This window comes from Rhinoderma darwinii, chromosome 2 (genome assembly GCF_050947455.1).
Source record: "Rhinoderma darwinii isolate aRhiDar2 chromosome 2, aRhiDar2.hap1, whole genome shotgun sequence".
NCBI classification, from domain to species: Eukaryota; Metazoa; Chordata; class Amphibia; order Anura; family Rhinodermatidae; genus Rhinoderma; species Rhinoderma darwinii.
In genome coordinates this window covers 399,062,202-399,085,938 of record NC_134688.1, presented here as the reverse complement: position 1 = coordinate 399,085,938, position 23,737 = coordinate 399,062,202, and the positions used below count along the sequence as shown (strand labels likewise).

Below are 23,737 nucleotides of genomic sequence, written 5' to 3'. Positions count from 1 at the left end.
TGTAGTGAGCATTTTGACCTCACAGGTGTTTCATAGATTTCATTAGAATTGGGCAGTGAAAATGAAAAATTCCATTATTTTCCAATACCATGTATTTTTACCTCCAAATTTTTTATTTTTTCAACAAATAAATGAGGAAAAGCACCCCAACATTTGTAAAGCAACTTCTCCAGAGTACAGAAATACCCAACATGTGGTCATGAACGGCTGTTTGGGGGAAGCGGCAGGACTCCGAAGGGAAGGCACGCCATTTAGCTTTTGAAGTACAGATTTTGCTGGTTTGATTTCTCGGCACCATGTCACATTTGTAAAGCTCCTAAGGCACCAGTACAGTGGAAACCCCCCAAAAGTGACTCCATTTGGGAAACTACACCCCTAGAGGAATTAATCTAGGGGTGAATAGAGCATTTTGACCCCCCCCCCAGGTGTTTCATAGATTTCATTAGATTTGGGCAGTAAACATGAAAAAATCATTTTCTTTCCACTAAGACGTAGCTTTAGGTAAAAATGTTTCATTTTCTCATCAAATAAAGGAGAAAAATCACCGTAACATTTGTAAAGCAACTTCTCCAGAGTACGGAAATACCCCATATGTGGTAATAAAGTACTGTATGAATACACATCCGGGCTCAGAAGGGAAGGAGCGCCATTTGGCTTTTGGAGAGCAGATTTTGCTGGATTGGTTTTTCTGCGCCATGTCGCTTTTGCAAAGCCCCTTAGGTACCAGTACAGTGGAAACTCCCCAAAAGTGACTCCATTTGGCAAACTACACCCATTGAGGAATTCATCTAGGGGTGTAGTGAGCATTTTGACCCCACAGGTGTGTCATATATTTTATTAGAAATGGGCAGTGAAAATGAAAAATTACATTATTTTCCAATAAGACGCAGCATTAGTTAAAAGTGTTTATTTTTCTCAACAAATAAAGGAGAAAAAGCACCGTAACATTTGTAAAGCAACTTCTTCAGAGTAGGGAAATACCCCACACGTGGTCATAAACTGCTATTTGGACACACAGCAAGGCTCTAAAGGGAAGGAGCGCCATTTAGTATTTGGAGTGGAGATTTTATAAGATTCGTTTTTTGACACCATGTTGCATTGAGCTATAGTACCAGTACAGTGGTCCCCCCGAAAAATTACCCCATTTTGGAAACTAGATCCCTCAAAGAATTGATCTAGGGGTGTAGTGAGCATTTTGACCGCACAAGTGTTTTGCAAAAATGAGTAAACAATAGATGTTGCAGATTGAAAATTGCTGTTTTCCACAAATATGCCATTTCAGTGCCCAATGTGTTGTGCCCAGCTTGCACCACCGTAGAGACACATGCCATAAATTGTTAAGCGGGTTCTCCAGAATACCCCATATGTGGTCATAAATTGCCGTTTGTGTACACTGCGAGGCTCAGTTGGACCACCATTTGGCTTTTGAAGCGCAGATTTTGCTTGGTGTATTAGTGGTATTTCAGCTTATAATGTGGGGGCATATGTGAGCTGGGCGGAGTACATCAGGGTATATGTAAGCTGGGCGGAGTACATCAGGGTATATGTAAGCTGGGCGGAGTACATCAGGGTATATGTAAGCTGGGCGGAGTACATCAGGGTATATGTAAGCTGGGCGGAGTACATCAGGGTATATGTAAGCTGGGCGGAGTACATCAGGGTATATGTAAGCTGGGCGGAGTACATCAGGGTATATGTAAGCTGGGCGGAGTACATCCGGGTATATGTAAGCTGGGCGGAGTACATCCGGGTATATGTAAGCTGGGCGGAGTACATCAGGGTATATGTAAGCTGGGCGGAGTACATCAGGGTATATGTAAGCTGGGCGGAGTACATCAGGGTATATGTAAGCTGGGCGGAGTACATCAGGGTATATGTAAGCTGGGCGGAGTACATCAGGGTATATGTAAGCTGGGCGGAGTACATCAGGGTATATGTAAGCTGGGCGGAGTACATCAGGGTATATGTAAGCTGGGCGGAGTACATCAGGGTATATGTAAGCTGGGCGGAGTACATCAGGGTATATGTAAGCTGGGCGGAGTACATCAGGGTATATGTAAGCTGGGCGGAGTACATCAGGGTATATGTAAGCTGGGCGGAGTACATCAGGGTATATGTAAGCTGGGCGGAGTACATCAGGGTATATGTAAGCTGGGCGGAGTACATCAGGGTATATGTAAGCTGGGCGGAGTACATCAGGGTATATGTAAGCTGGGCGGAGTACATCAGGGTATATGTAAGCTGGGCGGAGTACATCAGGGTATATGTAAGCTGGGCGGAGTACATCAGGGTATATGTAAGCTGGGCGGAGTACATCAGGGTATATGTAAGCTGGGCGGAGTACATCAGGGTATATGTAAGCTGGGCGGAGTACATCAGGGTATATGTAAGCTGGGCGGAGTACATCAGGGTATATGTAAGCTGGGCGGAGTACATCAGGGTATATGTAAGCTGGGCGGAGTACATCAGGGTATATGTAAGCTGGGCGGAGTACATCAGGGTATATGTAAGCTGGGCGGAGTACATCAGGGTATATGTAAGCTGGGCGGAGTACATCAGGGTATATGTAAGCTGGGCGGAGTACATCAGGGTATATGTAAGCTGGGCGGAGTACATCAGGGTATATGTAAGCTGGGCGGAGTACATCAGGGTATATGTAAGCTGGGCGGAGTACATCAGGGTATATGTAAGCTGGGCGGAGTACATCAGGGTATATGTAAGCTGGGCGGAGTACATCAGGGTATATGTAAGCTGGGCGGAGTACATCAGGGTATATGTAAGCTGGGCGGAGTACATCAGGGTATATGTAAGCTGGGCGGAGTACATCAGGGTATATGTAAGCTGGGCGGAGTACATCAGGGTATATGTAAGCTGGGCGGAGTACATCAGGGTATATGTAAGCTGGGCGGAGTACATCAGGGTATATGTAAGCTGGGCGGAGTACATCAGGGTATATGTAAGCTGGGCGGAGTACATCAGGGTATATGTAAGCTGGGCGGAGTACATCAGGGTATATGTAAGCTGGGCGGAGTACATCAGGGTATATGTAAGCTGGGCGGAGTACATCAGGGTATATGTAAGCTGGGCGGAGTACATCAGGGTATATGTAAGCTGGGCGGAGTACATCAGGGTATATGTAAGCTGGGCGGAGTACATCAGGGTATATGTAAGCTGGGCGGAGTACATCAGGGTATATGTAAGCTGGGCGGAGTACATCAGGGTATATGTAAGCTGGGCGGAGTACATCAGGGTATATGTAAGCTGGGCGGAGTACATCAGGGTATATGTAAGCTGGGCGGAGTACATCAGGGTATATGTAAGCTGGGCGGAGTGCAACAGGTCATAATAGGATGATGTAATAAATGGGGTGAATGAAGAATCCATGGATTGGTGTGGTACGCTTGGAACCAATCCTTTATACACAGGCCGGGTTTATTGAGTATTATACAAAATATCTGCGCTCCAGTGTTGCCTTATATTTGACTTCTTCACCAGCCCTATAAGCCGCACAAGGCCCTAAAGTTTCCTCATCTCCGCTGCGTCTACGGGGTCCACCTGTGGGGTATTTAGTGAAATTCTACTGGACCTAAAAATTAGTCTGGGTCGTCATTTAGCATCATTTTGCACCATTGCGTTTTGAGTTATAACGTGTTATTTTTCCGTTAGGGCGTGTGTGAGGGCGCCTTTTTTGTGGAACGAGCTGTAATTTTTATTGGTTCCATTTTGGGGTACTTGCGATTTTTATTTATTTTTTTATCACTATTTATTACATTTTTTGGGAGATGAGGAAACCAAAAAAACAGCCATTCCAGCACGTTTTTTTTTGTTTTGACAGCGTTCACCGTGCAGTATAAACAACATGTTAACTTTATTCTGCGGGGTGATACGATTACAGCGACACCAAATTTATATTGTTTTTTTACGTTTCACTACGTTCCCACAATAATAATACTCTTTTCTAAAAATATCATGTTTTAGTGTCGCCATTTTCTGAAAGCCGTAACTTTTTTTTATTTTTTCGTTGATATCGCTGCGGGAGGGCTTGTTTTATGCGTGGCGAACTGTAGTTTCTATTGGTACCATTTTGCGTTACTTGCAACTTTTTGATCACTTTTTATGAAATTTTTTTTGAGACAAGATGACCAAAAAAAAAAATGCGGTCATTGTTTTTTATTACAATTTTTTACGGTGTTCACCGTGCGGTAAAAATAATGTGATATTTTTATAGATCAGGCCGTTACGAACGCGGCGATACTTATTATGTATAGTTTTTTTTCATATTTTCAAGTTTTTTTAATAATAAAGTAGTTGATCAGGGAAACAGGGCAAGTGTTGTTTTTATTTTATTTATTAACTTTTATTTTTCTTTTTCTTTTACATTTTTTTTTACATTTTTTACTTTATCTTTTACACTGACCTGGGGACTTGAAGATCTGGTCTTCTGATCCCCGGTACGATGCATTGCACTACTTATGTAGTGCAGTGCATCGCAACTGTCATTTTTCATTTGACAGTTAGCGTATTAGGTCCTGCCTCGGGCAGGACCTAATAGGCTACCGTACCTGGGCAACCAGGAAGCCTAGTAACGGCTTCCTGGTTGCCATAGCAACAATCGCCACCCGTGATCCACCGCGGGGGGGGGGCGGGGGTTACAGAGGGAGCTCCCTCCCTCTGTAAACCACTTCAATGCGGCGGACGTCATTGACAGCCGCATTGAAGGGGTTAAATGGCTGCGATCGGCGGTAACAGCCATTGCAGCGGCATGTCAGCTGTGTATAACAGCTGACAGCCGCTGAAGATATAGCGCGCACAGCTCCTGTGCTCGCTTTATCTGCAGGGCGTAACTGTACGCCCGTCTGCGGGAAATCACTTTGATTTCGGACGTACAGTTACGCCCAATCGCGGGAAAGTGTTAAAGGGAAGGTGTCATGAATTTTTTATTTTTTTTTAAATCATATTGCCTTTAATATGATGACCAATTTTATTTATTTGTGTTCTCGTGTTCTACTTTTTACTTTGTTCTTACTTTTACTTCCCTATGGGGGCTGCCATTTTTTTTTCAAACTCTGTATGTGTCGATTAACGACACATACAGAGATGGAATACGGCACATACAACCCCATAGAGAATGCGAACGGGAGCCGTTCCATTCTCTGCAGCGTACGCCGTCCGTGTGGGAACAGCGCATGCGCCGCTCCCACACAGACCAAAACGAAGCTCGTTCGCAGAGCGAAATCCGGCGGTATTTTCATGTGGACCGGTAGCCGCTGCCGGACAGTAAGATGACTACTTCCGGCCGCGGCTTCCGGCCATATGTTCAAGGAAGCGAAGGTGCAAGGAATTGGAGCGGAGGCGGCAGCAGCAGCAGGTAACTTATGTTCGTGTATGTGATGTGTGTATTATGTTCGTGTTCTACTGTCTGCTGAGCACTGTATCTAATCCTCCTACACTGCATTCGCTCAGAAAATGGCGGCACACAGAGTAGGAGGTTTGAAGATTCAAACCCCCTCCTTCTCCTGGCACTAGCCAGAATAAGGGAGGGGGGATTGTGTGAGGACACTAGAGAGTGTGTCTACCCCAAATTTGCAGCATAAAGCAATGAGGTTGCTTTATCACATTGACCATGCTGCAATTTTGGGAACTGCTCCCTCTAGTGGCCAGCACATGGAAATGTTATAAATTAGAATCTAATTTATATTTCCTGAATTGTGAAAAAAATGAAAAAAATTAAAACTGTGTAATCAAACAAAAAATAATAAAATTTCTAGCGACACATTCCCTTTAAGATAGGGAGAACTGTACCTTTTAAATTGCAGTTGCAATACCAGGATAAGCCAGGACGCCAGCACTTTCGCTTCTAGGTTTGAGACACCACTTGTCCTTTCAGTGAGAGGACAGAAGAAAAAAACACTGTGACCAGCTGTGAGGCTAGCTTTTATAGGGTAGCCAATTAATTCAAATAAATTGATATCACCTGTCCTATATTCTAGGAGGATAGAATATCCCCATGGGTGCTGCTGCTGAGGACGTCAAGGAATTAAGGTTTACGCTGCATTATTTTTTTTCCCCAGCGTGGCATGAGATTTACTGAATCTCATCCACTTTGCTGCTACTGTGAAGTTTGCTGAATTTCCTCACACCGTACTGTTGCGGAAATTCCACATTGTTTACTCTACGTTGGAACCCGGCCTAAGGCGGGATTCACACGACCGGGTCATTCCCGAGCCCGAGTGTCGGCCGGTAAAATCGGCCATTTTGCCCGGCCGGTTTGCATTCAGTTTTGCATCCGTGCCGGGCCGGGCAGATCCGGACAGTGACATCAGCGGCAACTCCTGAAGGGGAATCCCCATGTGTTCGGGGATTCCGCTTCAGGAGTTTCCCCTGATGTCACTGCCCAGATATGGACAGAGACATCAAGCGCTCTGTCCAGGAGCGGAATCCCCGAAAACACGGGGATTCCGCTCCTTCAAGGAGCTAAAGTGCGGCTAGCACATAGCAGAGCGGGGAGATACCTCCCTGCTCTGCTATAGTGGCGTCGCTGCAGTAGTAGCAGCCGCAGCAGCTGCAGCTGCTAGCGGCGCCATCGAAGGTGTCGCCGGGCCAGGGTGCTTTTCAAGCAGGGGAAGGGAGCCAGCGAAGCGCTCCCTTCCACCTGCTGTACACCCCGGCCCTGCCACACAGTGTACAGCGATGCCATTCGTCAGAATGGCATCAACTCTTCCTCCTCACATGCACTCTGCGCTGTGAGGAGGAGGAGATAGAGCGCAGGCTCCGGAAAAGCCGGCCATCACTCGGGACACATCCCGGTGATGGCCGTGTATTACCCGGCCCCATAGACCTCTATGGGAGCCGGGCGGCCGGGTACCCGGGCGAAGATAGAGCATGTCCTATTTTTTGACGGCCGGTTTTTCCGGCCGTCAAAAAATCGGTCGTGTGAATAGCCCCATTAGGGGTCTATTATTCCTAATGCAGCCCGGTGCCGGCCGATTTATGAACGGCCGGCACCCGGCCGGGAAACCCTGCCGTGTGAATGAGGCCTAAGGGTATATACACAGTCCGCTTTGCAATGCGGTTATTGGCTGAGCGGCTTTACAAGTAAAAGACGGTTAACCTTAATGACCAGCTAAATTTCTCTGTTTTTGCACCTCTGCCTTTCAGCGGCCATAACTTTAATTTATTTTTCAATGACGTGGCTATATGAGGCCTCGTTTTATACAGCAGAAATCAATTTTTGTATTTTTTTTTTTTTCTGTGCGGTTTTATTTATTTTTTACTCTGTTCACGTTTCACACAAAGGCTGGGTTCACACGAGCATGTTACGTCCGTAAATGACGGAACGTATTTCGGCCGCAAGTCCTGGACCGAACACACTGCAGGGACCCGGGCTCCTAGCATCATAGTTATGTACGATGCTAGGAGTCCCTGCCTCTCAGTGGAACTACTGTCCCGTACTGAAAACATGATTACAGTACGGGACAGTTGTCCTGCAGCGAGGCAGGGACTCCTAGCATCGTACATAACTATGATAGGAGTCCGGCTCCCTGCAGTGTGTTCGGTCCGGGACTTGCGGCCGAAATACGTTCCGTCCTTTACGGACGTAACATGCTCGTGTGAACCCAGCCTTAATAAACTGCTAAATTAATTCTTGAGGTTATTATGGTTGTGTACATTCCTAATATGTGTAGGCTTTTTGTTTTTATGTAATGTATGGGCAATAAAATGTTATGTAAAATAACGACTGACACTTCGCTAACACAATCCCGACACTACAGTACAGCAAGCGTAATCTCGTTTGAAATGACAGTTTACAGCGTAATCTCGCGAGATTACGCTTCCTGTGCTGTAGTGTCGGTATTGTGTTAGCGAAGTGACAGAATTCTGAATACACATGACGTCCTGGCTGGAGGTAATGTATATTCATTGTCAGGACACTGCAGTAACGTTAGTGTGTTTATGTGGCTGCATATAGCGATATAGCTATATCGCTATGTGCTGTGTAAATGAATGGGGAGAAGTGTATGACGCTGATTGGTCATTGATTGGTCAGTGTCATACACTCCTCTGTACAACGCCCACTTGGCCAAAAAGTAAAACACGCCCGGTTGTTCATTAAGAAACTCATTAGCATAAAGCTCAAATAAGTCATAACTCCGTCAAAAATGATAGTTTTTCTAAATAAAAAACACTGCGGTCATCTACATTACAGCGCCAATCATATTATGTACAATATAGGCCACTTATAATGTGGTGACAGAGCCTCTTTAATAAAAGGTGTTTCACCTGTTTTTTTGATCGTACCCTAATTGAATATGGTGGGCACTGTTTTTTGAAGAGAGCAGCCATGTTCTTCTAATTCTGTACAATCCTTTAGATTTAAAGGGAATGTGTCGCTAGAAATTTGTTATTTTTTTTTATTTTTTCACAAGTCAGGAAATATTATAAATTAGATTCTAATTTATAACATTTCCCTGTGCTGGTCACTAGAGGGAGCAATTCCCAAAATTGCCTCATTGGCATGTGGTAAAGCAACCACATTGCTTTATGCTGCAAAATTGGAGAAGACTCACTCGCTCTAGCGTCCTCAAACAATCCCCCCTCTTTTATCCTGGCTAGTGCCAGGAGAAAGGAGGGGATTGAATGTTCAAACCTGTGTGTCGCCATTTTTTGAGCGAATACACAGTGTAGTAGGCTTACATACAGTGGTAATCACACACGAAAACACGAACATACACAAACATAACTTACCTGCTCCTGCCGCCGCCGCTCCCTCCGGTCCGTCCGCTCGCTTCTGAACACATGTCCGGAAGCCGCGACCGGAAGTAGTCATCTTACTGTCCTGCCGCGGCTTCCGGTCCACAAGAAAATGGCGCCGGATGTCGCTCGGCCGAAGACCTTCCATTTGGACTGTGTGGGAGCGGCGCATGCGACGTTCCCACACAGACGGCGTACACCATAGTGAATGCTAACGGCTCCCGTTCGCATTCTCTATGGCGATGTATGTGCCGTATTCCGTCCCTGTATGTGTCGTTAATCGACACATACAGAGATTAAAAAAAAATGGCAGCCCCCATAGTGAAGAAAAAGTTATAAAAAAAAAAGTAAAACACAAACACACAAATAAATAAAATTTTTAATAAAACACGAAAAGAAAATTGATATAAAATTTTTTTTGCCGCGACACCCGTCCTTTAAGACACTATATTATGTAACATTTTGTTATTTGTGGCTGGTCCTGGTCTGTTTTTTGTTTTTTTCCTTTGGGGGTAGAATACGTGGACGCCACACACCTTGATGTTTTATATTCTAGTGGTGTGTAGTCGTATTCCACTGTAGTATTGCTGTGTGAAAGGCCTAGAAACATAGGAAGTGCTGGGCGATTTCAATTTTCATCATTATCTTTTGTTAGGCGTTTGTTTGGTTAATCTTTTCTCTAGTGTCTTTCTGTCTTTGTAGACGTTTGATGTGGTTACACATTAACTGAGGTCTCAGACTACGCATGATCCCATGTGGCTCGCTCACAATCTACTGTGCCTTTTTGTTTTTCCTTTTGTATATCGGAGTAGTAATTAAATGAAGAATACAGGGAAGGTGAAGAGAAGGATTTATAGTGGGAACGGCTATAGTTGCCATACACTTCAGAGAACTGACTTTATGTTGTGTGAAAATCCTTCTAGTTACTCTGTCAAGGCTAATGAAGATAAAGCCTCATAGTAAAGCCGTACTGAACTAATAAATGTATGCACGAATGTTGCTGGACTTTAAATACCACACCCTTCAGGGTATGTTCACATGTAGCGTAAATACCTCAGCCTTTCCGCAATGTTTTTCATAGCGGAAAATCAGAGTGCAATACAGTAGCCGTAGAGTGGATGAGATTTGAACAAATCTCATCCCCACACTGCGTAATAAGTCAGCCGAAAACCAGGTTCATAAATTGACCTGTGGTGCGTTTTTTATTTATTTTTTAATCTATAGCATGGTTTTCTGTTGCGGGTTTTCCCCACTGGTTGCAGCAGTCACATGGGATGGAATGTCATCCCATGAGGCCAGGCTGCAGGATGTTTGGTAAGTATAAGTTTTTGTTTTTTTTTCAGCCTGTTTTCCGCAGCGGACATTCCGCCTTAAAAGCTGCACCGTAATTTGGTGCAGTCTTTCGGCCGGAATTCCCTGGTGGGTCCAGGGCGGATATGCTGTGTACTTTTACGCAGCGTATCCGCCTAGTGTGTTCATACCCTCAATGTTTCATACAAGGCTCAATCCAAGAGTTACATGATTATTTCTGGGGTTATATGGACTTATCATGTGGTGATGATTGTCTGGTTGGTTAGTTTTAGATTTCTAGTTGTCCTGCCAGATGCTCATCACAGTGATTTCTCGCTGCTGGGCAGTGGCATAGCTACTGGGGGTGCATAGGAAACAACCAGGCCCATGCTCCTGGAGGCCTGAGAACAGCAGCACTATATGCAGGCAGTATAGAGGGACAATTGCACAGTGCTGTATTAAAGAGGCTCTGTCACCACATTATAAGTGCCCTATCTCCTACATAATCTGATCGGCGTTGTAATGTAGATAAGTGTTTTTTTTATTTTGAAAAACTCATTTTTGACCAAGTTATGAGCAATTTTAGATTTATGCGAATTGGTTTCTTAATAGACAACTGGGCATTGCAAAGATAAGTGTATGACGCTGACCAATCCGCGTCATACACTTCTCTCCATTCATGTCCATTTGTACTGGGCACCGCAAGATCACGCTGTTCTGTCACATACACCCACATTAACTTTACTGAAGTGTCTTGAGAGTGAACAGACCATGCCTCCAGCCAGGATGCGATGCATATTCACACTCCTGACACATCGGTAAAGTTTGTGTGGGAGTATGTGACCGCACAGCGTGATCACGCTGTGCTGTGAATACAGATAGACATGAATGGAGAGAAGTGTATGACGCGGATTGGTCAGCGTCATACTCTTCTCTTTATAACGCCCAGTTGTCTATTAAGAAACCAATTGGCATAAATCTAAAATTGTTCATAACTTGCTCAAAAATGAGTTTTTCAAAATAAAAACCACTGTTCTCTACATTACAGCGCCAATCAGATTATGTTGATGATAGGGCATTTATAATGTGGTGACAGGGCCTCTTTAAGGGCCTGTTCACATCAGCGTTCGCTTTCCGTTCAGGGGTTCCGTCTGAGGTTTCCGTTCAGGGGAATCCCTCAACGTAAAGTGAAACGGAAACCTTAGCTTAATATAAATTGTGACAAATATTGCTAATGGATTCCGTTTGTCACCATTCCGGCAGGTTTCCGTTTTTTCAACAATCAATATTGCAGTCGACTGCGCTATTGATTCCATCACAAAAACGGAAACCTGCTGGAATGGTGACAAACGGAATCCATTAGCAATGTTTCCATCACCATTGGTATCAATGGTGATGCAAACGGAAGCTAAGGTTTCTGTTTTAACTTTCCGTTGAGGGGTTCACCCGACGGAAACCTCCGACGGAACCCCTGAACGGAAAGCCAACGCTGAGGTGAACAGGCCCTTAGACAGACAGCCCAATCTCCCTGTACACAGGTATACGTTCTGTCGATTTAGATGACATAATCGGTTTATATCACTAACCTCAAATATATTCTGTGTACTTCATGCTTTAAAAAGAAAATGCAGATACTTGCTCCACCTCATGCGTGAACTATGTGTCCTTATGCTGTGTCTTTAAAATCATGTGTTTAATGGAGCTGGTTGTGGGCCCTGTTCACATCTGCGTTGGAGGCTTCATCTATAAGAAGTCCATGAGGTCTGTCGGGTGCCAGTTGTTTTTTCTCTTTCACACGAGAGAAACGCAACTCAATATTTATTGCCCAGATATCCCACATGTGGCTCTAGTGTGCTAATGGACTGAAACACAGGCCTCAGAAGCTAGTGTATTTTGGGGCCTTTTGGTTTTTTTTGGAGCGCAGATTTTGCTTGACTGATTTTCGGTGCCATGGCCTGGAGGGACCAAAACAGCAGAAATCCCCCACGAAGTGACTCTATTTTAGAAACTACACCCCTCAAGGAATTTTTCTTGGGGTATAGTTAGCATTTTGACCCCACAGATTTCTGAAAAATTTTTGGAAAAATATTAACCTGGGCCTAATTTTAAAAAGTATTGAAATTGGGGTCATCCTGAGAAGGGCATTGGGAGTTCACTAAATTGCGGAAATTTATGAAGGGCCTCAAAGCGAGGTCTGGTCATTGTATCTCGGTACAACGGACAATTATATATAATATCCGTGGACCAGTAGAATCTCACTTCAGGCTTTTTAGTGAGATACATGTTGAGCATTAACCCCCAATACTTCATTTCTGCACAATTGGTCGGATGTCACTGATTGGGCTAAGCATGAAAGGAGTTGGGGTGTTCCAAAATAAATTGGTGGCCATAAAGTGTTTCTTGGTCCACCATAAGCTGGATCAAATTGTAAAGAATAATTTGAAAAAGCCGACTTACAGGCAGCCCTTCCATTTGTACGTGAATTCCTGCCACAGCAGTAAATTCTGGGATTTGGTGGGTATAATTGGTTGGGGGTGACCAATCAATGCTGGCAATACCGGGGTCAGGCAGAACGGCAGTTTCGGGGTCGGGCAGAACCTGGACGCTAACCCTCCAGCGACTTCGAAGAGGTTCCTCACGGTCACTGGAGGAGGATGACGGCAGAAAGAACTCTAGTTCAGCATTGCTCGCGGAGTCTATATCCGATTATGGCATACGCCTCTTCGGAGGTGTAACGTCTCGCTGCCATATTATTATAAATGTGGGTGATTATTTGTGTGTGTGTGTATGTATGTATGTATGTATGTATGTATGTATGTATGTATATATATATATATATAGTCCTCAATTAATTAGAATATAATCAATAAGTTCATTTATTTCAGTAATTCAATTCAAAAAGTGACTCTTATATTCTATAGATTCATTACACAGAGTAATCTAATGCCAGCATTTTTTTTCTTTTAATGTTGATGATTATGGGTAACCGTTACTAAAAACCCAAAATTTAGTGTCTCAGAGATATAGAATATTATATAAGCCCAATTTCAAAAATAATTTTTAATACCGAAATGTTGGTCTACTGAAAGGTATGTACAGTATGTGCCACCAATGCTTGGTCGGGGCTCCTTTTGCATGAATTACTGAATCAATGCGGCGTGGCATGGAGGCGATCAGCCTGTGGCACTGCTGAGGTGTTATGGAGTCCAGGTTGCTTTGATATCGGCCTTCAGCTCGTCTGCATTGTTGGGTCTGGTGTCTTATCTCCCTATTGACAGTACCCCATGGATTCTCTATGGGGTTTAGGTCAGGCGAGTTTGCTGGCCAAGCAAGCACAGTGATACTGTGGTTATTTAAACCAGGTATTGGTACTATTGGCAGTGTGGGCAGGTGCCAAGTCCTGCTGGAAAATTAAATCAAAGCATCTCCATAAAGCTTGAGGGAAGCATGCTATTGGTCCATTGCTGGTCACGTGGGGGGCATAGTACAAGTCCCAGAAACGGTTTTTAAAACTTTTAACGCGGATAAAATGTGATGGGTGGATCTGTTGCTCTCCAGGTGCACACAGTCACTCAGTGTGCACTGGGAACGGTTCAGTGACCGTACGTCCTCGTGTGGGAAGTAACTTCCCACGACTATGTACAGTTACTGAGTGGTGCGGCTAGTGGTTAAAGGAGTTTTAAAAATGGGTCTTCACTACAATACTAGACACAGCCTGTATACAAAAGTGGTAGTTTCTGGTGGGGGTGGAACACCTTTTTTTTTTTTCTAATCTCGGGCAATCCATTTAAAAACTGGTTTTATGGATGGTAGTAGCGAAAGCATCAGCATCCGATTCAGTAGTCAAATTAGTAGTAGTTTAGTAGTTTTATTGTGCCCAAGTAGTCACACACCAGATACACAAAGTCCCGACCCGTCACAGCGATTGGGTGTTTCTCAAGCTTGAGAGACCCAAATCACTGTAATCGGTCGAAACTTTGCTTATCTTCTGTATGACTACTCTGGCACAATAAACTTGGACTATTGAATTGGATGCTGTTGCTTTTGCTAATACTTTGGGTTTCGTATTGGCAGTGCAGCCCTTCCCATTTATGCGTACTTGCATCCCTTCACAGCTACAGTCAGGTGCTGTCTCACCATATGGTCTCTTGGATGTTTTTCTTTGGATGGGTCACATAAATAATAAATAACCTTGATAACCCTAAACTACACGTTGTATACGAGCAGTGGACGTGTTTTGAAAAAAAAATAAAAAATTGTTAAACCGTGTCGAAGACACAAAAATACCCAAGTCAATAAGGGGTTAAAAGACTTCACACGAAGAGGGATTAGACCTTGTGATTTGTCGGTGTGCAAATGGGACCAAAAATGCTACAGAAATTCCACACGTAAATTCTGCAGCATTTACACAAGACATTGACAAGCTGTAGAATCCACAGCGCATGTAAACTTCCAGATGCGTCGTCTTGGGATTTTTTGCGCAGCGCGTGGCTGGGATTTGTTCAAATCTCCTCAACTTTGCGGCTATTGTCATACTCGGTGGAATCTGAAGCAAAATCTGCATTTGTTATGTGCCAATTTTGTGGCAGAATCACACTGGATTTCACCCCTTCTACTTTGAAAAGTATGAAATCTGCAGTAAGCGTTCGGAATAGAATGCTCTGATTTTCATGCGGAAAATATTCTGCAGAATGTGGATTCTATTTGATTCAAATCTCATTCACCTCGCCGGAACTGTTGTGCTGCAGATTTATTGTGCGGAAAATGTGCAGCATTTTCCTCGTGTGGAGCGATGCATCTGGAGAGAACGTGACATTCGATTTTTGCTTTGTGATTAATGAGTTTTCTCTGATACCTTTGTGTGCAGTGATCTTCACCTTTGTAACTACTGAGAGCACAGGAATGTCGTCTGCTGACGTTCTTTACTTTCACTTTTACGTGCTTTTACATTTATTTTTACATATTGTAGATAGGAATGCTGCCTGTTTTATAACCGTGACCGTTTCTACGTGTTTACCAAAGTGCAACTTTCTAGATTGTTTCTTAGACTGAAAAGTGAAAAAATATACATACAACATCTACAAATCTGTGTACAGTTCTGGGGACTTTGTGCATGTTTACTAATACCACATCTGAAAAACTGCAGAAAAACTACTTTGAGGTTTTCTTTAAAGAGGCTCTGTCATCACATTATAAGTGCCCTATCTCCTAGATAAGGAGATGGGCGCTGTAATGTAGGCAGGGCCGCCATCAGGAATTTCAGGGCCCCCTACATCTACATTTTCTGGGCCCCCCTACCGTGGCACCGCCTGTTAACGGTACTCCGTCCAGTACTATATCATGGTACCCAGGGCCGCCATCAGGGGGGGTATTAGGGGTACTGATGTGAGAGGCCTGGCCAAACCTAATTGAAAAGGGGGCCCGGCAAACTGCCGCGACTTGCCTTTGGTAGAAAAAAAACAGGCCCCTGCAATGGGGCCCGTTTTTTTCACCAAAAGAATGTCATGAGCTGCGGGCCCCCCTTTCAATTAGGTTTGGCCGGGCCTCTCACATCAGTACCCCTAATACCCCCTTGATGGCGGCCCTGGGTAGCATGGGGGCCGTCAAACACCGCCGCCCGTGCGACCGATCACGCGCACCCGCAAACTCCCGCGCATGCGCACCGGCGACCGCCTGGAACCGCGCACCGAATTTTGAGGCAGATTTTGACCTGCCCACACTATCTTGCCGCGTTTTTTGCCTGCGGCGATTGAGGACAGCAGACAGAAAACGCAGCGAAAAATGCATTTTCTGCCTCCCATTGATTTCGATGGGAGGTCAGAGGCAGAACCGCGGCAAGAAAGGACGTGCTGCTTTTTCTTTTTTCCGCGACTGGCTCCCATTGATTTCAGATTAAATCAATGGGGGGCGGTTTTGGAAGTTGTTTGGTGCTGATTCTGACGCAGTGTCCAAGTCAATATCAAGGCCCAAAAACTCTGGGAACTGGGCCTTATTGTTAGGGCTTATTCAGACGAACGTGTAATACGTCCGTGAAACGTGTGTGATTTTCACGCGCCTCGCACGGACCTATGTTACTCTATGGGGCCGTGCAGACTGTCAGTGATTTTCACGCAGCTAGAGTCCGCTGCGTAAAACTCACGACATGTCTGATATTTGTGCATTGTTCGCGCATCACGCACCCATTGAAGTCAATGGGTGCGTGAAAATCACGCCCAGCACTTCCGCAGCCGTATAAACTATGAATGAAAACAGAAAAGCACCACGTGCTACAAACATACAAACAGAGTGTCATAATGATGGCGGCTGCGCGAAAATCACGCAGCCACGCATCATACGCTGCTGCCACACGGAGCTGTTATGGACCTTTTGCAAGCGCAAAACGCCACCTTTTTGCGCGCGCAAAAAGCACACGCTTGTGTAAATCCGGCCTTAGGGTAGGAACACACTAGGCGTGAACGCTGCGGATTTTATGCAACACATTTTATTGTGTAAAATCCGCAGCGTATCACAGTCGCAGCAGAGTGGGTGAGGTTTGAACAAATCTCATCCACACGCTGCAAAAATAATGGACCTGCAGTGTGACTGCAGTCGCATGTCAATGTATTCTGTGGGATCGCTGCTCCTCTGTTGCAGAAATGCTGCGGTTCTGCCGCAAAAATCACAAATGAGAAAAAAAAAAAAAGGCACTTTTTTAAATTTATAAAAAAGTTTAGACTTGCCCCGGCCGTAGTCCTGGTGACGCGATCCTCTATTCTTAGCGTAGCCCCGCCTCCTGTCATGACGTTTCATCCCATGTGACTGCTGCAGCGGTCACATGGTCTACAGCGTCATCCCAGGAGGCGGGGCTACGTTCAGAAGAGAGAGATGCGTCACTTAAACTACGGCCGGGGCAAGTCTAAACTTTTTTTTCCCTGCAGGATTCCCGCAGCGGACACGCCTCACGAAACCTGCGCCACTATTTGGTGCGGTTTTGCTGGCGGAATTCCCTGCGGCTCCCGGGATAAGCTGTGTAGTTTTACTCAGCGTATCCGCCTAGTGTGTCCCTTATGATGTCGCTCCTGGAGCTGCTGCCGCTCTCTAAATAGACAGTTGGTCCAGTAGAATTTGGAATTATTTTTTTTTGTGAACCAGCTTAAAAAAATACAAAACTTTTGTGTTAGGGCCTGTTCACATCACCGTTCGCTTCCGCTCCGGGGTTCCTTCTGAGGTTTCTGTCGGGTGAACCCCGCAACGGAAAGTGAAAGTGATAGCACAGCTTCCGTTTCCATCACCATTAGCGCAGTCGACTGCGCTATTAATTCCGTCCGAAAACCAGCCGGAATGGTGACGAACGGAAACCATTAGCGATGTTTCCGTCACCATTGAGATCAATGGTGACTGAAACGGAAGCTGTGCTGTCACTTTCACTTTCCGTTGCGGGGTTCACCCGACAGAAACCTCAGACGGAACCCCGGAGCGGTGGTTCGTCACCATTCCGGCTGGTTTTCGGACGGAATTAATAGCGCAGTCGACTGCGCTAATGGTGATGGAAACGGAAGCTGTGCTATCACTTTCACTTTCCATTGCGGGGTTCACCCGACAGAAACCTCAGACGGAACCCCGGAGCGGAAGCGAACAGTGATGTGAACAGGCCCTAACACAAAAGTTTTGTATTTTTTTAAGCTGGTTCACAAAAAAAAATAATTCCAAATTCTACTGGACCAACTGCCTATTTAGAGACCGGCAGCAGCTCCAGGAGCGACATCATAAGGGACACACTAGGCGGATATGCTGAGTAAAACTACACAGCTTATCCCGGGAGCCGCAGGGAATTCCGCCAGCAAAACCGCACCAAATAGTGGCGCAGGTTTCGTGAGGCGTGTCCGCTGCGGGAATCCTGCAGGGAAAAAAAAGTTTCGACTTGCCAGGGCCGTAGTTTAGGTGACGCGTCTCTCTCTTCTGAACGTAGCCCCGCCTCCTGGGATGACACTGTAGACCATGTGACCGCTGCATCAGTCACATGGGATGAAACGTCATGACAGGAGGCGGGGCTGCGCTAAGAATAGAGGATCGCGTCACCAGGACTACGGCCGGGGTAAGTCTAAACTTTATCAATTTAAAAAAGTACCTTTTTTTTCTTTTGTGTGATTTTTGCGGCAGAACCGCAGCATTTCTGCAACAGAGGAGCGGCGATTCCACAGAATACATTGACACGCTGCGGCTTAAAAAGCCAAAGCCGCACTGCAGGTCCATTTTTTTTGCAGCGTGTGGATGAGATTTGTTAAAACCTCACCCACTCTGCTGCGACTGTAATACGCTGCGGATTTTCCACAATAAAATGTGTTGCATAAAATCCGCAGTGTTCATGCCTAGTGTGTTCCTACCCTAAGGCCGGATTCACACAAGCGTGTGCTTTTTGCACGCGCAAAAAACGTTTGCTTTTTGCGCATGCAAAAGGTCCATAACAGCTCCGTGTGTCAGCAGCGTATGATGCGCGGCTGCGTGATTTTCGCGCAGCCGCCATCATTATGACACTCTGTTTGTATGTTTGTGGCATGTGGTGCTTTTCTGTTTTCATTCATAGTTTATACGGCTGCGGAAGCGCTGGGCGTGATTTTCACGCACCCATTGACTTCAATGGGTGCGTGATGCGCGAACAATGCACAAATATCGGACATGTCGTGAGTTTTACGCAGCGGACACACGGACACACGCTGCGCGAAAATCACTGACAGTCCGCACGGCACCATAGAGTAACATAGGTCCGTGCGAGGCGCGTGAAAATCACGCGCGTTGCACGGACGTATTACACGTTCGTCTGAATAAGCCCTAACAATAAGGCCCAGTTCACAGAGTTTTTGGGCCTTGATATTGACTCGGACACTGCGTCAGAATCAGCACCAAAGAACTTCCAAAACCGCCTCCCATTGATTTAATCTGAAATCAATGGGAGCCAGTCGCGGAAAAAAGAAAAAGAAAAGCAGCACGTCCTTTCTTGCCGCGGTTCCGCCTCTGACCTCCCATCTAAATCAATGGGAGGCAGAAAATGCATTTTTCGCTGCGTTTTTTTGTCTGCTGTCCTCAATCGCCGCGAGCAAAAAACGCAGCAAAAAAACGCGGCAAGATAGTGTGGGCAGGTCAAAATCTGCCTCAAAATCTGCCTCAAAATTCTTTAAGGAATTTTGAGGCAGATTTTTTTTTGCCTGCAAAATACTGTGTGAACAGGGCCATACATAAACAACACTTTGAGATAATTTACTCACTGTCAGAAGAGCTGCTCCCACTCCAGTCCTCTTCCGGCGATGTCTTCCAGGGGAGGTCTTCGGTCCAGACGTCCAGTCCTTCACCTCCAGCCAGGCTCCAGGTAAGTTTTGTCCATGTGGGTCCGCGGCTGCGCGCGCTTCGTTCGCGGGCGGCCGGTCGCGGGTGCGCGCGCGGTCGATCGCGGGTGCGCGCGCGGGCGGTCTCCAGTGCGGGCGTTCGTGGATGCGCGCTCGCGAGTGCGCACGCGCGGGAGTTTCATTGTGCGCGCGATCGGGTGCGCGCGCGCGGGCGGACGGTTTGACGGCCCCCCATGACGAGGGGAGGGGGCCCGCAGCAGCAGCAGCAGCAGCGGCTCACGACATTCTTTTGGTGAAAAAAACGGGCCCCATTGCAGGGGCCCGTTTTTTCCTACCAAAAGAATGTCGAGGCAGTTGCCGGGCCCCCCTTTCAATTAGGTTTGGCCGGGCCCCTCACACCACTACCCCTAATACCCCCCTGATGGCGGCCCTGAATGTAGGTGACAGCAGTGCTTTTTATTTAAAAAAACGATCTATTTTTACCACATTATGAGCGGTTTTTAGCTTTATGATTAGTTTAATGGCCAATGAGACACACACACACACACACACACACACACACACACACACACACACACACACACACACACACACACACACACACACACACACACCCACCCCTACACACACACACCCACCCCTACACACACACACCCACCCCTACACACACACACCCACCCCTACACACACACACCCACCCCTACACACACACACCCACCCCTACACACACACACACCTGCAATGTCCTGATAATGAATATACATTATCTCCAGTCAGGACATGATGTGTATTCAGAATCCTGACACGTCTGAATCTTTTCTGTGAGATTTCCAGCAAGGCAAACGTAATCACGTTTTAAATGACAGTTTACATCATAATCTTGCGAGATTACGTTTGACTTGCTGGAAATCTCACAGAAAAGATTCAGAAGTGTTAGGATTCTGAATACACATCACGTCCTGGCTGGAGGTAATGTATATTCACTGTCCGGACACTGCAGTAATGTTAGTGTTTGTGTATGAAGCTGCAGATAGCGATATAGCTATATCGCTAGTGCAGTGTAAATGAACGGAGAGAAGTGTATGACGCTGATTGGTCACTGATTGGTCAGCGTCATACACTCCTCTGTACAACGCCCACTTGGTCTAAAGTAAAAACACGCCCAGTTGTCCATTAAGAAACTAATTAGCATAAAGCTAAAAATTGCTCACAAAGTGGTAAAAATAGATCGTTTTTCTAAATAAAAAGCACTGCTGTCGCCTACATTATAGCGCCGATCTCCTTATTTAGGAGATAGGGCACTTATAATGTGGTGACAGTCTCTTTAAGAGGGTATTCCCAACTTATGCCATAAATGCATGCTAGGTGCAGATCCCACCTCTGGGGCCTTCACCTACTGGTAGAACAGGGGTCCCGTTCGTCTATTATTTGCAGCCGCTGTCCCTCCAGACTTGAATAGAGATGGTTGAGTTATAAAAAACGCAAGTTTTTTTTTATCACATTCAGTTGACAATTTTTTTAACAACCCATTTAATTCAGCGTCCTATGTGACATTTAAAACGCACAATAAATACTACATGTGAACATAATCTACGTGTTTGGTTTTTTTTGTCTTTATTTGAGAGTCACGGTGTTCTATGTATTCTGTAATGGAAGCGTTGACCTAATATATTGGTTTGGCAGAGAAATTTTTAAAGTTATGAAAATTTATCAAAGTGATTTTTAGCAGGAAGTCTATAGACGCATTTTTACAGATTTGGGGTATGTCATTGAAACCCTTTTCCTTTTTCCAGGTCTTGCTGTGTTAACTTTTTTTCTGCCTTTTTAGCCCATAAGTTGGGGTTGCATCCTGTGTAGTTTTTATATGGCTAAGGATTGTGGATATAAAAGTTTTTGCCAAAAGATAAATATTTTCAAAAGAAAATAAAACTAATGTTGACGTAATATTAATAAAGGATGACTGTAACTAAAGTTCTCTTTTTTTTTTCTTTTTTTTTTTTTAGGCATGGATAGTCTTTTCAAGACTGATGAACGACAGAGACTTGCCAAAGAAAGACGAGAAGTAAGGGAGAAATGTCTTGGTAAGTTCTATTGTTACTTAGAATTGTGAAGAATATACAAATGTGATCCTTATTGTCATTGTTATGTTTTGTTGTTAATAAGGTCCATTAGATCTGTTAGTTTAAAGCATTCCTTGTTGGGGGAAAAAAAAAAGTACCAAATAAATTCGAAAAACGTTTATAACATAAAAAAATTCCTTTAAAAATGTTGAGTGCATAATAAGTATCTGCACAAGCAACCTCGATTAACAATCGTGTGCCAGCAGACGCCTCACCAGACTAAACGGGAGTCAGGGGACCCCTGTTCTCGTCAGGGGTCCAGAGCTGGAACCACGTCTATCAGGCATTTTATGGCATATCATGTGTCCATATTCTAAATCCCTGAGTTGGAAATAACCCTTTATGGTTTTATTCACACAGTTGATATTTTATGTGGAAATATCCGAGGTGGAATTGGTCAAGAAACCGCAGCAGAAATCTGAGGTTGACCCTTGGATTTCTGCCATGGTTTTTCAGTAAGAACTGATGCGCTTTTGCATGCTGATTAACCCCGTTTTTAATAGGGCTAATCTGCCTGTGGTCACCCATTGCTGTTTTCAGGGGCAGATTATGCTACAGAAACCGCATCAAGTAGTTAAATGTCACTTCTTTCTTTTCATCGAGGTGGTTTACAATTCCACCCGCTGATGACCATAGGAGGCTTCTTACAAGTGTAAGTTTAAAGGCAGCTTCTACTTTACAATTCATGCTTAGGTATGGCATAAAAATCTGTACGTCAAGGTATTCCATGTGGATGAAAGCGAAGACAACCTAGTTTCTAATAAATGCCCTGTTAAGTTAATTATTGCCACTAAGAAATAGTACAGGACAGACACTGTAAACATTCGTTGTCTCTGTTGCAGTACGGATTGGCATGGCGTGCCACACGTTGTCTACTCCATAATGCTATGTATGGCTGCATTCTACTTTTCTATTTGTAGCTGCCAGAGAGCAACAGATTTTGGAAAAGGAAAAGCGAGCAAAACTACAGTATGAGAAACAAATAGAAGAAAGGTGGAAGAAGATGGAGGACCAGCGCGTAAGGGAGGATCAGAAGCGGGCAGCAGTAGAAGAGAAGAGGAAGAATAAAATCAAAGAGGAAGAAGTAAGAGACCATTCCCTGCTTTAGTGAATGACTACTCATAGGGCATTCGTTTTTTTGGGGTGGGTTTGTGTGTGCATGTCATCTCAGAATAATGGAAAGCTGTTAATGGCCAGATTAGCGGTGCTCATGGTACAGAACATTTCCTACCTTCCCAGTCCCTACTTTTCAATACTGTATTTGTTTAGTTACAGAACTTGCTTTATGTTAGGTACTGGTTCTCCTGGCAGAGATCCACCTTGTACGGAATCGCTCCCTAGAAAGGAAAAAACTACCAAAAACTGGCACCTGTAGGGTGGCTTGCTTTGGATTGCGCAACAATGCTGAGGATATGCTTCAGGATCCAGCAAATGGTGTTCTAGGTTTAATTTAATAATCTTTATATAGCAGCAACATATTCCACATCTTTTTAAAATTGGAGAAGTAACCAACAAGTAAAATGACAAAAAAACAAATGAGCAAACGATGATACAAAGGAGAGAGGTCCCTGCTCTGAGTAGGATTCTGTATTGCACCAATGTTATTGTGGCCTTCTAAATCAGGCTCCAATGGTAACGGCTGTGACGCTTCCCTTGTGATGTCTTTGATTTTAATATGAGGACAAATATATCAGACGTGATATATTGGAATAAGCTTAATTTGTGTTAGGCTATGTTCACACAGAGTTTTTTGAAGCGGAAACCGCTCCGCAAAACGGCCCGAAAATGCCTCCCATTGATTTCAATGGGAGGCAGGGGTGGTTTTCTCCCGCGAGCGGTAAAACCGCATTGCAGGAGAAAGAAGGGACCTGCCCTATCTTCGGGCGTTTACACCTCTGACCTCCCATTGACTTCAATGGGAGGCAGAAAAAGCGTATTTCACAGTGTTTTATGCCCGCGGCGCTAAAAAAAAACGCAGCGAAAATCGGCGTGCAGGGAGAGGAAAATTTGCCTCAAACTTCCAAACGGAATTTTGAGGCAGAAATTCCGCCTGCAAAAAACTCGGTGTGAACATAGCCTTATTGTCCAACATATTCTGCAGTGTTGTACATAGGAGTCCTTTTCGATTACTGCAGTATGAAATTATACACTCACTACTTGTTTTGACTATTTTAACTACAAATCTATAAATATAATCACTTGTGCAGAATTTGTTGACCCAACACATAAAAAGTCCATAATGGAAATAGAATGACA

General features: G+C 44.8%; 1 protein-coding gene across 6 annotated transcripts in view; it reads left to right on the top strand.

The window, feature by feature from the left end:
- The window catches only part of MAP7D2 (MAP7 domain containing 2), a 109,582-nt gene that overhangs the window by 44,850 nt on the left and 40,995 nt on the right, over positions 1-23,737 (top strand). For all 6 annotated transcript variants that reach the window (XM_075854033.1, XM_075854032.1, XM_075854036.1 and 3 more), the window contains exons 2-3: positions 21,365-21,442; positions 22,402-22,565. In XM_075854033.1, coding sequence (XP_075710148.1) covers positions 21,365-21,442; positions 22,402-22,565 — 242 coding nt within the window. The remainder of the gene's footprint in view (positions 1-21,364; positions 21,443-22,401; positions 22,566-23,737) is intronic.